At 45.4% G+C, this 18,691-nt stretch overlaps 1 protein-coding gene across 1 annotated transcript in view; it reads right to left on the bottom strand.

Moving 5' to 3' along the window:
• DMD (dystrophin) overlaps nucleotides 1–18,691 on the bottom strand; it is a 553,630-nt gene that overhangs the window by 355,315 nt on the left and 179,624 nt on the right. Inside the window, exons 27-29 of the mRNA XM_038757068.1 lie at nucleotides 17,701–17,850; nucleotides 11,217–11,378; nucleotides 535–648 (exon numbers count right to left, since the gene is read on the bottom strand). Of these exons, the coding sequence (XP_038612996.1) occupies nucleotides 535–648; nucleotides 11,217–11,378; nucleotides 17,701–17,850 (426 nt within the window). The remainder of the gene's footprint in view (nucleotides 1–534; nucleotides 649–11,216; nucleotides 11,379–17,700; nucleotides 17,851–18,691) is intronic.

The raw sequence follows: 18,691 nt of genomic DNA on the forward strand, positions 1-18,691 counted from the left end.
TTTGTTCTCTGTCTCCCCCTTCTAGACTGTGAGCCCACTGTTGGGTAGGGATTGTCTCTATATGTTGCCAACTTGTACTTCCCAAGTGCTTAGTCCAGTGCTCTGCACACAGTAAGTGCTCAATAAATACAATTGATTGATTGATAGAAGGGGGAGACAGAGAACAAAACCAAACATATTAACAGAATAAAATAAATAGAATAAATATGTACAAGTAAAATAAATAAATAGAAGACTGTGCCACCTGTCTGCTGTGTGGCCTTGTGGCAAGCTACTTAACCTCTCTGGGCCTCATTTACCTCAGGTGTAAAATGGAGAAGTGGGTTTTGATCCCCATTAGTAAGTTCTGATCCCCAAATGGGACGTGGACCGTGTCCACCCTTGGTTAGCTTATATCTAACAGCGTCTGGAACCTAGTACGCCCGTGACAAATACCGTAAACGAAAACCCAGCACAAAACCCGGAATACGAATGATTTTTTTTTTGTTCCAGCCTCTATTCAGGCGTGATCTCGGGGCGCGGACGGGAGCCTACCTCGGCGGCGTCTATCTGGTCGAGCACTCTCCGGGTGGCGGCTCCCTTCCCCTGGCTCCGCTTCTTCATTTCGTCCAAACTGACTTCGTGGCCGGTCAACTCCGCCTGGATTTTCTGTCGGGGCGACAACGCGAGGAGTCGGCATCAGCTCTGGCTCCGGATCCCCCGGACCCAAACTGCCATTTCAAAAAATCTCTCCCGGGGCAAGGGCTAAACGACGGCTCCCCCCGTCTCTGGGAGGACGCGGGCAGGTGGGAAAACAAGGCCGTCAATCAATCAGTCAATCAATCGCATTTATGGAGTGCTTACAGTGTGCAGAGCACTGTACTAAGCGCTTGGGAAGTCCAAGTGGGCAACGTATAGAGACGGTCCCTACCAAGCAGTGGGCTCATGGTCTAGAAGGGGTAGACAGAGAACAAAACCAAACGTACTAACGAAATAAAATAAATAGAATAGATATGTACAAGGAAAATAAATAAATAGAGATGGTCCCTATCCAACAGTGGGCTCACGGTCTAGAAGGGGGAGACGGAGAACAAAACCAAACGTATTAACGAAATAAAATAAATAGAATAGATGTGTACAAGTAAAATAAATAAGTAGAGACGGTCCCTACCCAACAGTGGGCTCACAGTCTAGAAGGGGGAGACAGAGAACAAAACTAAACGTATTAACAAAATAAAATAAATAGAATAGATATGTACAAGGAAAATAAATAAATAGAGACGGTCCCTACCCAACAGTGGGCTCACGGTCTAGAAGGGGGAGACGGAGAACAAAACGTAACGTATTAACGAAATAAAATGAATAGAATAGATATGTACAAGTAAAATAAATAAATAGAGTAATATCAATAAATAAATAGAGTAATAAATAAATAAATAGAGTCCTTGCTGGGTCCGTCATTCCTCGGGGTGAGCAACGGGTGAGGAAAAAGGCCACAGAGGTATCGGATCATTTCCTCTGAGAAAACATCCCTTATTCATTCATTTGATCATATTTACTGAGCGCTTACTGTGTGCAGAGCACTGTACTAAGCGCTTGGGAAGTACAACCTTTATTCATTCATTCACTCGATTGCATTTATTGAGCGCTTACTGTGTGCAGAGCACTTGGGAAGTACATCCTCCATTCATTCATTCACTCTATCGCATTTATTGAGTGCTTACTGTGTGCAGAGCACTGTACTAAGCGCTTGGGAAGTACATCCTTCAGACCAGAGGGGCCTATAGGCTCCCCTCCGCACGCGGCCATGGATTTCTAGTTGATACAGAGGACACCCTATTTCTAAAAGCAATTCAGCAACATGTTATTCATTCATTCAATCGTATTTATATTATACCCCGTATTATATTCGGGGTTTCTGATATTTTTAATTTACCCTCAGATTAAAATACCAATGGACGCAGAACTGTATGTCTGGCAATACTTCCGAATGACACGCTCCCTTCCTGGAAGGATGTTAACGGGAAGCAGTGTGGCTCAGTGGAAAGAGCGAGGGCTTGGGAGTCAGAGGTCAGGGGTTCGAATCCTGACTCCGCCACTTGTCAGCTGGGTGACCTTGGGCAAGCCACTTAACTTCTCTGTGCCACAGTTCCCTCATCTGTAAAATGGGGATTAAGACTGTGAGATCCAAGTGGGACAACCTGATCACCTTGTAGCCACCCTCCCCAGCGCTTAGAACAGTGCTTTGCACATAGTAAGCGCCTAACAAATACCACCATTATTACTATTATGCAGACATTTCAGGAACACATGGCTCCAGGACGGGCCTCGAACAGCTCGATCCACCTGCTGCGCAAAAGGGTACATATTTTTAGACTGTGAGCCCACTGTTGGGTAGGGACTGTCTCTATACGTTGCCAATTTGTACTTCCCAAGCGCTTAGTACAGTGCTCTGCACATAGTAAGCGATCAATAAATACGATTGATGATAAATACGATTGATGATCCTTGGATTTCTCCCTAATGCACAGTATTGGATGAATCCATAAATCAGTGGAATGTGCAGAACAGTGCAAGCAGCACTAGTGAGAGGTCAATTAATACATAATAAATAAATTTATTTATTTTACTTGTACATTTTTATTCTCTTTATTTTATCTTGTTAATAAGTTTTGTTTTGTTGTCCGTCTCCCCCTTCTAGACTGTGAGCCCGCTGTCGGGTAGGGACCGTCTGTAGATGTTGCTGACTTGGACTTCCCAAGAGCTTAGTACAGCGCTCTGCACACAGTAAGCGCTCAATAAATATGACTGAATGAATGAATGGGCAGTGCCCCCCATGCTCACTGCCCCCCCCCAGGCCCGAGGGAGCCTCTTCACTTATGTCACCCGATAATAAACGACAGCTGTCAAGAGAAACAATTTGAAATGATGACCAAGGATGAGGGAAGCGGTGTGGCCAAGTGGAAAGAGTCGGGGTCTGGGTTCTGATCCCGGCTCGGCCCGTTGCCCGCTGTGCCACTTTGGGCAACTCACTTAATTTATCTGCATCTCAGTTACCTCATCTGCAAAACTGAGATTAAATCCTGCTTCCTGGACTGCGACCTCCACGTGAAACAAGGACCGTGACCCACCCGATAACCTCGTATCTCTTCGGCACTTGCTCGACACACAGTAAGCACTCGACAAATACCAATAAAAAACAAAAACGACAACTAAGAAGCTCTAAAACATCTAAGAAACCAGGGGCGATCGCGGTTGGGCACTGTACAGTCAGCCAAGCTCGGCTCTGGGCCCGTAATCGTCATTTTCCTCCGCCCACCCTCGTCCCAGATCAATCGTATTTATTGAGCGCTTACTGTGTGCAGAGCCCTGTACTAAGCGCTTGGGAAGTACAAGTTGGCAACATATAGAGACAGTCCCTACCCAACAGTGGGCTCACAGTCTAAAAGATCAAGCTAATGAAAGCCACGACAAGCAAAATGAAGCCAAGACTGCTTTGAATATTCAGTGAATGAAAGGGGGAAAGGAACAAAAACATAAAACAGACACGAATAAAGTAGTTCTGGAAATTGTCCGAAATATGAAACGGAAAACAACTCCAGATAAAGCGAAGGGGGAGAACATTTCGCCAGAAGGGGAGAACAGAAGCAATATAAAAGCATGCCAGAGGAGTAGTTCTTAATTAAAAACAGGAAACACGCTGAGGAGGAAATACGGTTAGGGATTTAGGAAAGCCGGCTGAGGAGAACGGTGCGAATCACCAAGGAGCAGTTGCTACCGCCGCATCGAGGCAAATGAAATGAGGGGAACGGCAGAAAAAAATGTGCGAACCCACACTGAAGTGGGTTCGTTGTGAGGAGAAAACATTTAAAAAATCTCGTTCACAAACAGCAGCGATGTCGATGATCAGCTGGTGCGGCCAGGACCTTGTCTCCGGGTCAACTGAGGCTCGGAGAAGTTAAAGGACTTGCCCAAAGTCACACAGCTGGCAAGCGGCAGAGCCAGGATTAGAACCCACGACCCCGGGCTCTTTCTGTGTCGCTTCCCGGCTCCGCCGCTTACCCGCTCCGTGACCGCGGCCAAGTCACTTAACTTCCCTGGGCCTCGAGTCCCTCATCTACAAAATGGGGATTCAAAACCTTTTCTCTCTCCTACTTAGACTGTGAGCCCCAGGTGGGCCTGATGATCTTATTTTTTTTTTAATAGCATTTATTAAGCGCTTACTATGTGCAAAGCACTGTTCTAAGCGCTGGGGAGGTTACACGGTGATCAGGTGTCCCAAGGGGGGGCTCACAGTCTTAATCCCCATTTTAACAGATGAGGTAACTGAGGCCCAGAGAAGTGAAGTGACTTTTCCAAAGTCACACAGCCGACAAGTGGCGGAGCCGGGATTTGAACCCACGACCTCTGACTCCAAAGCCCGGGCTCTTTCTACTGAGCCAAGCAGCTTCCCGTGATCTTGTGACTACCCCACATAGTAAGCACTTAACAAATCACAGAATTACGTATTTCTCATTGTAGGAGGTTGAGAATTACTTGTTATCCGTGATGACAGCGATGCCATTCCTGTGAAAATAATAATGATATTTGTTAAGCGCTTACTATGTGCAGAGCACTCTTCTAAGCGCTGGGGGGATACAAGGTGATCAGGTTGTCCCGGGGGGGCTCACAGTCTTAATCCCCATTTTATAGATGAGGTAACTGAGGCACAGAGAAGTTAAGTGACTTGCCCAAAGTCACACAGCTAACAATTGGTGGAGCCAATTTAGACTGTGAGCCCACTGTTGGGTAGGGACTGTCTCTACATGTTGCCAACTTGGACTTACCAAGCGCTTAGTACAGTGCTCTGCACAAAGTAAGCACTCAATAAATACGATTGATGATGATGATGATGATGAGCCGGGATTTGAACCCATGACCTCTGCCTCCAAAGCCCAGGCTCTTTCCATTGAGCCACGCTGCAACTATTCTGTTAAAAAAGCCGGTGCCACGGGATAGGGGGAGACACACACAGAAGGAAGAGAACCTAAAATTTACCACAGTTATTATTATCATTTTGATTTTTCCAAAGCACTGTTGGGTAGGGACTGTCTCTATGTGTTGCCAATTTGTACTTCCCAAGCGCTTAGTACAGTGCTCTGCACATCGTAAGCACTCAATAAATATGATTGATGATGATAATAGGCATCTCATTCTGTCCTCACACCATCCCCTTTTCTAGACTGTGAGCCCGCTGTTGGGTAGGGACCGTCTCTATGTGTTGCCAACCTGGCCTTCCCAAGCGCTTAGTCCAGTGCTCTGCACACAGTAAGCGCTCAATAAATACGATTGAATGAATGAATGAACCTGTCTACATGTTTTATGTTGCTGTCTGTCTCTCCCTTCTAGACCGTGAGCCCGTTTTTGGGTAGGGACCATTTATTTCTATATGTTTTCCTTTCTGTCTCCCCCGCCTAGACTGTGAGCCCGTTGTTGGGTAGGGACCGTCTCCAAATGTATATATGTTTGTACGTATTTATTACTCCTATTTCTTTATTACTCTTTTTATTTGTTTATTTTATTTGTACATATTTATTCTATTTACTTTATTGTGTTAATATGTTTTGTTCTCTGTCTCCCCCTTTTAGACTGTGAGCCCGCTTTTTGGGTAGGGACCGTCTCTCTGTGTTGCCAACTTGTACTTCCCAAGCACTTAGTCCAGTGCTCTGCACACAGTAAGCGCTCAATAAATACGATTGAATTAATGAATGAACCTGTCTCCATGTTTTGTGTTGTTGTCTGTCTCTCCTTTCTAGACCGTGAGCCCGTTTTGGGGTAGGGACCATTTATTTCTATATGTTTTGCTGTCTGTCTCCCCCGTCTAGATGTGAGCCTGTTGTTGGGTAGGGACCGTCTCCATATGTATATATGTTTGTACATATTTATTACTCATTTCTTTATTACTCTTTTTATTTATTTATTTTATTTGTACATATTTATTCTATTTATTTTGTGTTAATGTGTTTTGTTCTCTGTCTCCCCCTCCTAGACTGTGAGCCCGCTTTTTGGGTAGGGACTGTCTCTATATGTTGCCAACTTGGACTTTCCAAGCGCTTAGTACAGTGCTCTGCACACAGTAAGCGCTCAATAAATACGATTGAATGAATGAATGAACCTGTCTACATGTTTTGTGTTGCTGTCTGTCTCTCCTTTCTGGACCGTGAGCCTGTTTTTGGGTAGAGACCATTTATTTCTATATGTTTTGCTGTCTCCCCCGTCTAGACTGTGAGCCCGTTGTTGGGTAGGGACCGTCTCCATATGTATATATGTATGTATTTATTACTCTTATTTCTTTATTACTCTATTTATTTATTTTATTTGTACATATTTATTCTATTTATTTTATTTTGTTAATATGTTTTGTTGTCTGTCTCCCCCTCCTAGACTGTGAGCCCGCTGTTGGGTAGGGACCGTCTCTATGTGTTGCCAACTTGTACTTCCCAAGCGCTTAGTACACTGCTCTGCACACAGTAGCGCTCAATAAATACGATTGAATGAATGAATGAACCTGTCTACATGTTTTGTGTTGCTGTCTGTCTCTCCTTTCTAGACCGTGAGCCCGTTTTTGGGTAGGGACCATTTATTTCTATATGTTTTCCTGTCTGTCTCCCCCAGCTAGACTGTGAGCCCATTTTTGGGTAGGGACCGTCTCCATATGTATATATGCTTGTACGTATTTATTACTTATTTCTTTATTACTCTTCTTATTTATTTATTTTATTTGTACATATTTATTCTATTTATTTTATTGTGTTAACATGTTTTGTTCTCTGTCTCCCCCTCCTAGACTGTGAGCCCGCTTTTTGGGTAGGGACCGTCTCTATATGTTGCCAATTGGACTTTCCAAGCGCTTAGTACAGTGCTCTGCGCACAGTCAGTGCTCAATAAATACGATTGAATGAATGAATGAATATGTTGCCGACTTGTACTTTCCAAGCGCTTAGTACAGTGCTCTGCACACAGTAAGCGCTCAATAAATACGACTGAATGAATGAATGACGATGTTGCCGACTTGTACTTTCCAAGCGCTTACTACAGTGCTCTGCACACAGTCAGCGCTCAATAAATACGATTGAATGAATGAATGAATGAATATGTTGCCGACTTGTACTTCCCAAGCGCTTAGTACAGTGCTCTGCACACAGTAAGCGCTCGATAAATACGATTGAATGAACCAAAGAGAGATGATACTAAGGCGGACATCCAAGCAGAAAAGTTCCAAATGGGTCGAACGCAATTTTGTGGAATCTCTACCCACCGCGTTTGCTAAAAGGATGTTTCGGCTTGTATTTTCCCCGGATCAATATCGCTGACCTTTCGGAGTCTGAAAAGCTGCATTATGTATATTATTCCCACTAACCCACAACTTGAAAACCCTTTGTTCATATTTGGTTGAAAATCCTTTGTTCATATTCGGTTGAAAATCCTTTATTCATATTCGTTTGAAAATCCTTTGTTCATATTCGGTTGATAGTTTCTATCATTCAACAGGAGGAGGAGAGAGCAGGGAGGAAGAAATAAGGGAGGAAGGGGAGAGGAAGGAGGCAAGGGACCCTTGGGAGGAAGAAGAGAGAAGCAGCGTGGCTCAGTGGAAAGAGCCCGGGCTTTGCAGTCAGAGGTCGTGGGTTCGAATCCCGGCTCCACCACATGTCTGCTGCGTGACCTTGGGCAATTCCCTTAACTTCTCTGAGCCTCAGTTCCCTCATCTGTAAAATGAGGGATTAACACTGTGAGCCCCACGTGGGACAACCTGATCACCTTGTAATAGTGATAATAATAATAATGGCATTTATTAAGCGCTTACTATGTGCAAAGCACTGTTCTGAGCGCTGGGGAGGTTACAGGGTGATCAGGTTGTCCCATGGGGGCTCACAGTCTTCATCCCCATTTTACAGATGAGGGAACTGAGGCCCAGAGAAGTGAAGTGAGTTGCCCAAAGTCACACAGCTGACAAGGGGTGGAGCCGGGATTTGAACCCCTGACCTCGGACTCCAAAGCCCGGGCTCTTTCCACTGAGCCACACTGCTTCTCTTAGAACAGTGCTTTGCACATAGTAAGTGCTTAACAAGTGCCATCGTTATCATCATTATTATTATTAATTATAATAATAAATAATAAGGAATCGCATAAACAATAAATAATGAATAAATAGTACTAGTATTAATAATATTGATACTTATTAATGATTAATAGTAATTATTAAGAGGAAAAGGAGGAACAGGAAGTAGAGAAGCAGCATGGCTCAGTGGAAAGAGCCCAGGCTTTGGAGTCAGAGGTTGTGGGTTCAAATCCTGACTCCACCACATGTCAGCTGTGTGACTTTGGGCAAGTCGCTTCACTTCTCTGGGCCTCAGTTCCCTCCTCTGTAAAATGGGGATGAAGACTGTGAGCCCCCAGTGGGACAACTTGATCCCCTTGTAACCACCCCAGCCCTTAGAACAGTGCTTTGCACAGAGTAAGCGCTTGACAAATGCCATCATTATTATTATTATTAAGAGAAAAAGGAGGAACAGGAAGTAGAGAAGCAGCGTGGCTCAGTGGAAAGAGCCCGGGCTTTGGAGTCAGAGGTTGTGGGCTCAAATCCCGGCTCCGCCACTAAGCTGTGTGACTTTGGGCAAGTCGCTTCACCTCTCTGAGACTCAGTTCCCTCCTCTGTAAAATGGGGATGAAGACTGTGAGCCCCCCAGTGGGACAACCTGATCACCTTGTAACCTCCCCAGTGCTTAGAACAGTGCTTTGCACATAGTAAGTGCTTAATAAATGCTATCATTATTATTATTATTATTATTAAGGGGAGAAGGAGAAAGAGGGAGATTCAACAGCTTTGGCTTATCGGCACTCCCCAGGTTTAGGCAATACCACTTGGTGAATTCACGGTCACACTTTATCTTGGAAAAGCAGGTGCAACCCAAAGCCTCAGACTATATTAAATTTGGTTGCTAAATATTAGTAAGGCTTCTGGCCTAATTTCAGCAGAATGAGGTTCATATTTGCCTTGGACTCTGCTATTTTGAGGTAATTTTGCGGGGAAAATAGTCCATAACCACATCTGAAGGTTCATGAAAAAGGAGCCACTACCAAATTACATGGAGAAGAATGAATGGGTATTAGGTGAAATTCAAGGGTCTTTTCGATCCCCACGCCCTGTTAGGCGTAAACTATGTATTTCTCCAATGGTCTACTACACGTTAAAATATTTTATGAACCGCTAGGCCTGGTTAATGGATACACTCCTGTTAGGAAGGAAATTCAGAGGGACAAGAGACTACAAACCAATTAATCATAGTGAAATGTTCCCTAAAAAGTTCTTGCCTAAGGGAGGCATACAAGTTAGCTTTCTATTCAGTGTTAGTTCCACGATACAAGTGATGTATTTGATAACACATATTCATTCATTCAATCGCATTTATTGAGTGCTTACTGTGTGCCGAGCACTGTACTAAGCGCTTGGGCAACATAGTGAACCGTGAAGGCCAATACGATGTTGAAAATGCTCTTAATCAGAAAGTGACTTGTGCTGCTTAGTTGCCTGAAATCATGGGAGACGGGGACCTGTGAGTGTCTCATCATCCCGCATTCATTCATTCAATCATCTTTATTGAGCGCTTACTGTGTGCCGAGCACTGTACTAAGCACTCGGGAAGTACAAGTTGGCAACGTAATGAACTGTGAAGGCCAATACGACGTTCAAAATACTCTTAATCAGAAAGTGACTTGTGCTGCTTAATTGCCTGTAGTTATTGGGGTGTAGATGCAATCGTGTAAACGTCCCCACCGACTTGGGCAGAAGCTATTTGTTTGGGAACAGTGGCGATGAAATGCAATCGTGGGAGACGGGGACCTGTGAATGTCTCATCATCCCGCATTCATTCATTCAATCGTGTTTATTGAGTGCTTACTGTGGGCCGAGCACTGTACTAAGCACTTGGGAAGTGCAAGTTGGCAACGTAATGAACTGTGAAGGACAATACGATGTTGAAAATACTCTTAATCAGAAAGTGACTTGTGCTGCTTAGTTGCCTGTAGTTATTGGGGTGTAGATACAATCGTGTAAACGACCTCACTGACTCGGGTAGAAGCTATTTGTTTGGGAACACTGGCGATGAAATGGCAACTGTGGGGGACAGGGACTTGTGAATGTCTCATCACCCTGCATTCATTCATTCAATCGTCTTTGTTGAGCGCTGTGTGCTGAGCACTGTACTAAGCGCTTGGGAGGTACAAGTTGGCAACGTAATGAACTGTGAAGGACAATACGAAAGTGACTTGTGCTGCTTAGTTGCCTGTGCTTATTGGGGTGTAGATTCATTCATTCATTCAATCATCTTTATTGAGTGCTTACTGTATGCCGAGCACTGTACTAAGCACTTGGGAGGTATAAGTTGGCAACGTAATGAACTGTGAAGGACAATACGAAAGTGACTTGTGCTGCTCAGTTGCCTGTGCTTATTGGGGTGTAGATGCAATCGTGTAAACGTCCCCACCGACTCGAGCAGAAGCTATTTGTTTGGGCACACTGGCGAGGAAATGCAGTCGTGGGAGACGGGGACCTGCGAATGTCTCATCATCCTGCATTCATTCATTCACCTGGGAATGCCTCATCATCCCGCATTCATTCATTCACTCATTCAATCGTATTCACTGAGCTCGTACTGTGTGCCGAGCGCTGTACTAAGCGCTTGGGAAGTACAAGTTGGCAACATAATGAACTGTGAAGGACAATGCGATGTTGAAAATACCCTTAATCGACATTCGGTGCCACTGGGATTATCTCTACGCCATTTTTGTCCCGCCTTTAGGATCCAAACTGTACCTTGGAGGGGAGATTCATTCATTCATTGTGGTCAATCGTATTTACTGAGCGCTTACTGTGTGCAGAGCAGTGGACTAAGCACTTGGGAAGTCCAAGTCGGCGACATCTAGAGACGGTCCCTACCCGACAGCAGGCTCGCGGTCTAGATCTGCCGGACTGGAACTGCACTGGTCACTAAGAGGCTGCCCCGGCCCATTCAATTCCCCGCGGGCTGGCTGGGAACCCCGGTTCCCGCCGTTCCCTCAAATTCCCCCGCGGGAGAACGCTCAGGGCTGTCGGGGAAAATACGGGTCAAGGCCATGAGATCCAAAGCACGGTAGACGCCAACGTTATCTCGCTGAAAACGGTCACGACACCAGCTGCGGACCGACTCGCCCTCCCTCACCTGGGCTTCCTGAGGGACCTGGGCGGCGTCCACGCGGTCCGCGAGGTAGGCGGCCAGCTGCCTGTCGGCCACCGCGAGGGCCTCCTGGATCAGGCGGAGGGTCTTGTCGATCTCCTGAGTGGACCGGATGCTCTGTTCCAGGGCCTTCTGCCTCCTCACGGCCTGGAAGTGGAGAAGAAATAAAGGGAAGAAAGCGTTTCAGGAGGATCGTCCCCTCGGCTCTCCCAACCCTCCAGCGTTTCCAACCGGGTCACGAGGACCTTTCTGTAAGAAGAATTCCGCTGCTTCCTGCCGCTCATTCGGCTTCGCCGGAAGACGGGATCGGAGGCCCTCGAAGCTCCGAGCCCCCACGGACACCACGGATTTCGGTCGGTGATGGGGCGCCGAACCACCGAAGGGAAAGAAGCCACCGCGCTCTCGGCTGTTCGGCGACCTGATCTCATTAGAGAGTCCAGGAGGCTTAGTGGGCTCGGAAGTGGGTCACGGCTGGCCCGGGCTCGTTCGGGACGGATAATCCCCCTCCGCACGGTCTTTGAGAATCAGACCCTTTTCCCAGGAAGAATTCTAAATAGGAATTGGGAGTCAGAGCGGCCTCGCTGTGAGGTCCAGTTGCCAACCCGACCGGGCCCGAGTTGGGTTTTGACCGGCTCTTGGGGACGGCCGACGAACGTGCCTCCGTCCTGCCGGGGGGATAGAAAGGAGTCCGGGAAGGAGCGGTCGTCTCCTTGCGTGCACTGCCCGCAATCGATCAATCAATCAATCGTATTTATTGAGCGCTTACGGTGTGCAGAGCACTGTACTAAGCGCTTGGGCAGTCCAAGTTGGCAAGATATAGAGACGGCCCCTACCCAACAGTGGGCTCACAGTCTAAAAGGGGGAGACAGAAAACAAAACCAAACATACTAACAAAATAAATAGAATAGATCCTTCTGAGGGTCTGTGGTTGTGGGTTCATAATAATAATTGCGGTATTTGTTAAGCTCTTACTTTGCACCACACACCGTCCTAAGGGTGGGTACCGGTTGAACACAGCCCTTGTCCCACGTGGGGTTCACGGTCTCAATTCCCATTATACGGACGAAGCAACTGAGGCTCAGAGAAGTGACTGGCCCAAGGTCACACAACAGACAAGTGGTGGGGTGGTCTCCCCCCTGGGAGTGGGCACGGAGAGGAGAGGTGGTCTGGTGGATAGAGCCCCGGCCGGGAGTCAAAAGGACCTGTATTCTAATACCGGACCCACAACTGGTCTTCCGTATGACCTTGGACAAGTCACTTCGCTTCTCTGTCGCCTCAGTTCCCTCACCTGCAAAATGGGGATTGAGTCCCTCGGCATCACGTAAGACATGGACTGTGTCCTGTCTGATTATCTTGAATCTACTGCAGCGCTTAGCTCAGTGTCTGGCACATAATGAGTGCATCATCATCATCATCAATCATATTTATTGAGCGCTTACTATGTGCAGAGCACTGTACTAAGCACTTGGGAAGTACAAATTGGCAACACATAGAGACGGTCCCTACCCAACATTGGGCTTACAGTCTAAAAGGGGGAGACAGAGAACAAAACCAAACATACTAACAAAATAAAATAAATAGAATAGATATGTACAAGTAAAATAAATAAATAAATAAATAAATAGAGTAATAAATATGTACAAACATATAGACATATATACAGGTGCTGTGGGGAAGGGAAGGAGGTAAGATGGGGGGATGGAGAGGGGGACGAGGGGGAGAGGAAGGAAGGGGTTCAGTCTGGGAAGGCCTCATGGAGGAGGTGAGCTCTCAGCAGGGTCTTGAAGGGACGGCTTGGAGTGCATAATAATAATAATAATAATGGCATTTGTTAATTAATTCATTCATTCATTCAATCGTATTTATTGAGCGCTTACTGTGTGCAGAGCAGTGTACTAAGTGCTTGAGAAATCCAAGTTGGCAACACATAGAGACGGTCCCTACCCAACAGTGGGCTCACAGTCTAGAAGGGGGAGACACACAACAAGACAAAACATATTAACAAAAAATAAATAGAATAAATATGTACAAATAAAATAAATAAAGAGTAATAAATACGTACAAACATATATACATGTATACAGGTGGTGAGGGGAGGGGAAGGAGGTAAGGCAGGCGGGTGAGCCCTCTGTTGGGTAGGGACCGTCTCTATATGTTGCCAACTTGTACTTCCCAAGCGCTTAGTACAGCTCTCTGAACACAGTAAGCACTCAATAAATACGATTGATTGACTGATTGGGAAGTCCAAGTTGGCAACATCTAGAGCCGGTCCCTACCCAACAGTGGGCTCACAGTCTAGAAGGGGGAGACGGAGCGCAAAACCAACCATACTAACAAAATAAAATAAATAGAAGAGATATGTACAAGTAAATAAATCAATAAATAGGGCATCACAGGAGTCACGCCTTTAGCCGGGAAGCAAAGGTGAGCAAAGGGAAAGGAGGATTGCTCGGGAGAGGGGGTAAACGGCAAGACTCGATATGGTATATTCGACTCTATCGGTTTAATCCGCGGGCATATCCGCGCCTGCCGGGGACCCCGTGCAACCGGTTAGAGATGGATAACGGATTCCGGGGTGGGAATCTCAAGACAGGCTCCAATGGATCAGGGAAAGGAAGGGGTCGACCGTCATGATGTGACATAAAGATGCAACGTGGACGCGACACAGCGCGGCTTCTTAATAATCATAATAATAATGGCATTTGTTAAGCCCTTACTATGTGCAAAGCACTGTTCTAAGCGCTGGGGAGGATACAAGGTGATTAAGTTGTCCCACGTGGGGCTCACAGTCAATCCCCATTTTACAGATGAGGTCACTGAGGCTCAGAGAAGTTAAGTGACTTGCCCAAGGTCACACAGCAGACATTTGGCGGAGCCGGGATTCAAACCCCTGACCTTTGACTCCAAAGCCCGTGCTCTTTCCACTGAGCCACGCTGCTTCTCCATCGTTGGGGTATAGGCATATGGGGAAGGGGAATTGAATTGAACTGAAGGAACGGAAGCCTTAAAATCCCACTGCCTATGTCGCTCTCTCACCCTCTCTCTGATACGCTCGGTTCCTGGAAAAACTCTTGCGGCTCTTTGTACGTCCATACTGCACGCCCCTAAATCGGCGGTGAATCCCTTCAGAGGAATTCAATCGGAACTGTCCAGGAGGAATGGGGGCGGCGATCCCGGCAAAGGACAGCTCCGACTTCAAGTGGATGGGAGAAGGCCTCAGGAGATTTCATTTTAAAGGATGGAAAAGTGCCTTACCAAAAAATAATGATACAGTTATTCCGAAGAATCCGATGATTTAATGGTTATTTTTCCATCTGAAGAGGGACTGGGCCTTCCGAAATGATTAAGCTTACTCTACCGTGCTTGGGTGGGAATTAATTTGGGAATTAACGGACGGGCTTATGGTAACAAACAGACTCGGCATCTATAATTCCCCATTCCAGAAGCTGTGGTTTCCCCCACTCCGGGGGATCTGTTGAAACGATTAAGCCCGTGGAGGGAGATTACGTACACACAGGCGCTCGTTTTGACCTTCGCCACGGCTGCCGACTGGAAAATCCCGGATGCCGCTAAATCCGGAACGGCCCCGCCGGAGCCCAAAAGACACCGCAACTCGGGGTGCTATGTGGATTGAATACGGGAAAAATCCACGTAGATTTTGAGACTGGTGAACTCTGAGCCCCAACGAGCCCCAAATCATCATCATCAATCATCAATCGTATTTATTGAGTGCTTACTATGTGCAGAGAACTGTACTAAGCGCTTGGGAAGTACAAATTGGCAACATATAGAGACAGTCCCTACCCAACAGTGGGCTCACAGTCTAAAAATGGGCTTCTCCCACTAGCCGGGGTGTCCTGGCCTGGCCTGGTACAAAGAAAATAAGTAAATAAATAGAGTGATAAATCCGTACAAACATATACACATATCAGCGCTTAGAACAGTGCTTTGCACATAGTAAGCGCTTAATAAATGCCATCATCATCATATACGGGCGCTGTGGGGAGCCCCGCGTGGGACAACCTGATCACCTTGTAATTTTTCATTTTACATATTTACTATTCTGTTGATTTTATTTTGTTAACATAGCTTGTGGTGTTGTCTGTCTCCCCCTTTTAGACTGTGAGCCCGTTGTTGGGAAGGGACCAGCTCTAGATATTGCTAACTTGGACTTCCCAAGCGCTTAGTACAGTGCTCTGCACACAGTAAGCGCTCAATAAATACGATTGAATGAATTAATGAAGTAAATAAATAGAGTAATAAATCCGTACAAACATATATACATATCTACAGGCACTGTGGGGAGCCCCACGTGGGACACCCTGATCACCTTGTAATTTTTCATTTTACATATTCACTATTCTGTTGATTTTATTTTGTTAATATAGTTTGTGTTGTTGTCTGTCTCCCCCTTCTAGACTGTGAGCCCGTTGTTGGGTAGGGACCGGATCTAGATGTTGCCAACTTGGACTTCCCAAGCTCTTAGTACAGGGCTCTGCACACAGTAAGCGCTCAATAAATACGATTGATTGAATGAATGAAGTAAATAAATAGAGTAATAAATCCGTACAAACATATATACATATCTACAGGTGCTGTGGGAAGCCCCACATGGGACAACCTGATCACCTTGTAATTTTTCATTTTACATATTTACTATTCTGTTGATTTTATTTTGTTAATATAGTTTGTGTTGTTGTCTGTCTCCCCCTTCTAGACTGTGGGCCCGTTGTTGGGTAGGGACTGTCTCTATATGTTGCCAACTTGGACTTCCCAAGCGCTTAGTACAGTGCTCTGCACACATTAAGCACTCAATAAATACAATTGAATGAATGAATGAAAGGCACATAGTAAGCGCTTAACAAATACCATTATTATTATCACTATTATTATTATTATCATCCCCCCTCCCAGCCCCACATTACTTATGTACGTATCTCTAGACTGTGAGCCCGTTGTTGGGTAGGGACCGTCTCTAAACGTTGCCAACTTGTAATTCCCAAGCGCTTAGTACAGTGCTCTGCACCCAGTAAGTGCTCAAGAAATACAATTGAATGAATGAATGGCACACAGTAAGCGCTTAACAAATACCATCATTATTATTATTATTACAATTGTCATCCCCTCTCCCAGCCCCACAGCACTTATGTACGTATCTCTAGACTGTGAGCCCGTTGTTGGGGAGGTAAGTACTAAGTACTGAGCACTATTCTACAGTACTCTCCAAAGCACTTAGTACACTTAGTACTAAGTAGGCAAGAAGTAAGTACTAAGTACTAAGCACTATTTTACCATACTCTCCAAAGCACTTAGTACTAAGTAAGCACGAAGTACTAAGTACTAAGCACTATTCCACCGTACTCTCCAAAGCACTTCGTATACTTAGTACTAAGTAAGCACTAAGTACTAAGTACTATTCTACCATTCTCTCCAAAGCACTTAGTACACTTAGTACTAAATAAGCACTAAGTACTAAGTACTAAGCACTATTCTAGGTACTCTCCAAAGCACTTAGTACACTTAGTACTAAGTAAGCACTAAGTACTATTATATCGTACTCTCCAAAGCACTTAGTACACTTAGTACTAAGAAAGCAATAAGTACTAAGTACTAGTCTACGGTACTCTCCAAAGCACTTAGTACACTTAGTACTAAGTAAGCACTAAGTAAGTACTAAGTACTATTCTACCATACTCTCCAAAGAACTTAGTACACTTAGTATTAAGTAAGCACGAAGTACTAAGTACTAAGCACTATTCTACCCTACTCTCCAAAGCACTTAGTACACTTAGTACTAAGTAAGCACAAAGTAAGTACTAAGTACTAGGGCACTATTCTACTATACTCTCCAAAGCACTTAGTACTAAGTACTAAGTACTATTCTACCGTACTCTCCAAAGTACTTAGTACACTCAGTACTAAGCAAGCACTAAGTACTAAGTACTATTCTACCCTACTCTCCAAAGCACTTAGTACACTTAGTACTAAGCACGAAGTACTAAGTACTAAGCACTATTCTACCTTACTCTCCAAAGCACTTAGTACACTTAGTACTAAGTAAGCACTAAGGAAGTACTAAGTACTATTCTACCTTACTCTCCAAAGCACTTAGTACACTTAGTACTAAGTAAGCACTAAGTACTAAGCACTATTCTACCCTACTCTCCAAAGCACTTAGTACACTTAGTACTAAGTAAGCACTAAGTACTAAATACTATTCTACAGTACTCTCCAAAGCACTTAGTACACTTAATACTAAGTAAGCACAAAGTACTAAGTACTATTCTAACCTACTCTCCAAAGCACTTAGTACTAAGTAAGCACGAAGTAAGTACTAGTACTAAGCACTTAGTGAGGTCTCAATAAACACGGCTGAATAAATGAACTTCCTCGTGAACTGAAAAAGGGGCTGGTTTCTCCGTGAGGCTGCCAAGATTTGGGGGTGAAAGGGGGCTGTTCCCGACCTCACCTCCGTCAGCAGCTCTTCCCAGCGAGAATTAAACTTCTCCACTTTCTCGCCGATGAGCTCATCCAAAACTCCCCCGTCGGTTAAGGTCTGGGCCAGCTCGCGGATCAGGCTGCGGTTCTCTTCGGGGTGTCGCATCAACCGCTCCAGGGACTGAAACACATTTAATAATGATAAAAATAATGGCATTTATTAAGCGCTTTCTGACCCAGCATGGTGACCTGGATAATAATAATAATAATACTGACATTAAGCGCTTACTAGGTACAAAGCACTGCTCTAAGCGCTGGGGAGGTTACAAGGCGATCAGGTTGTCCCATGGGGGGGCTCAATCCCCATTTTCCAGATGAGGGAACTGAGGCCCAGAGAAGTGAAGTGACTTGCCCAGAGTCACACGGCTGACAAGTGGCGGAGCCGGGGTTTGAACCCAGGACCTCTGACTCCAAGGCCCGGGCTCTTCTCCATGGCAGAACAACCATGATCTGCCACCTTATCGGCGTCTGCATAACTTCCAACTGAAATCGACTCTATCTGCTGTACTGAACACAGTAAGCGCTCAGTAAATACAGTGAATCAACTGAATTGAAGTTATACTGTGCTCTCCCAACTGCTTAGGACAATGCTCTGTACACAGTAAGCGCTAAAGAAGCAGCGTGGCTCAGTGGAAAGAGCCCGGGCTTTGGAGTCAGAGGTCATGGGTTCAAATCCCGGCTCCACCACTTGTCCGCTGTGTAACTTTGGGCAGGTCACTTCACTTCTCTGGGCCTCAGTTCTCTCATCTGTAAAATGGGGATTAAGACTGTGAGCCCCCCGTGGAACAACCTGATCACCTTGTAACCTCCCCAGTGTGTAGAACAGTGCTTTGCACATAGTAAGCACTTAATAAATACCATCATTATTATTATTATTATTATAAAGAAATACGAATGACTAAGGAGCTTCTCAGCTGTGTGACTTTGGGCGAGTCACTTCACATCAATGTGCCTCAGTTCCC

The sequence above is a fragment of the Tachyglossus aculeatus genome, chromosome 15, assembly GCF_015852505.1.
Source record: "Tachyglossus aculeatus isolate mTacAcu1 chromosome 15, mTacAcu1.pri, whole genome shotgun sequence".
Classification (NCBI taxonomy): Eukaryota; Metazoa; Chordata; class Mammalia; order Monotremata; family Tachyglossidae; genus Tachyglossus; species Tachyglossus aculeatus.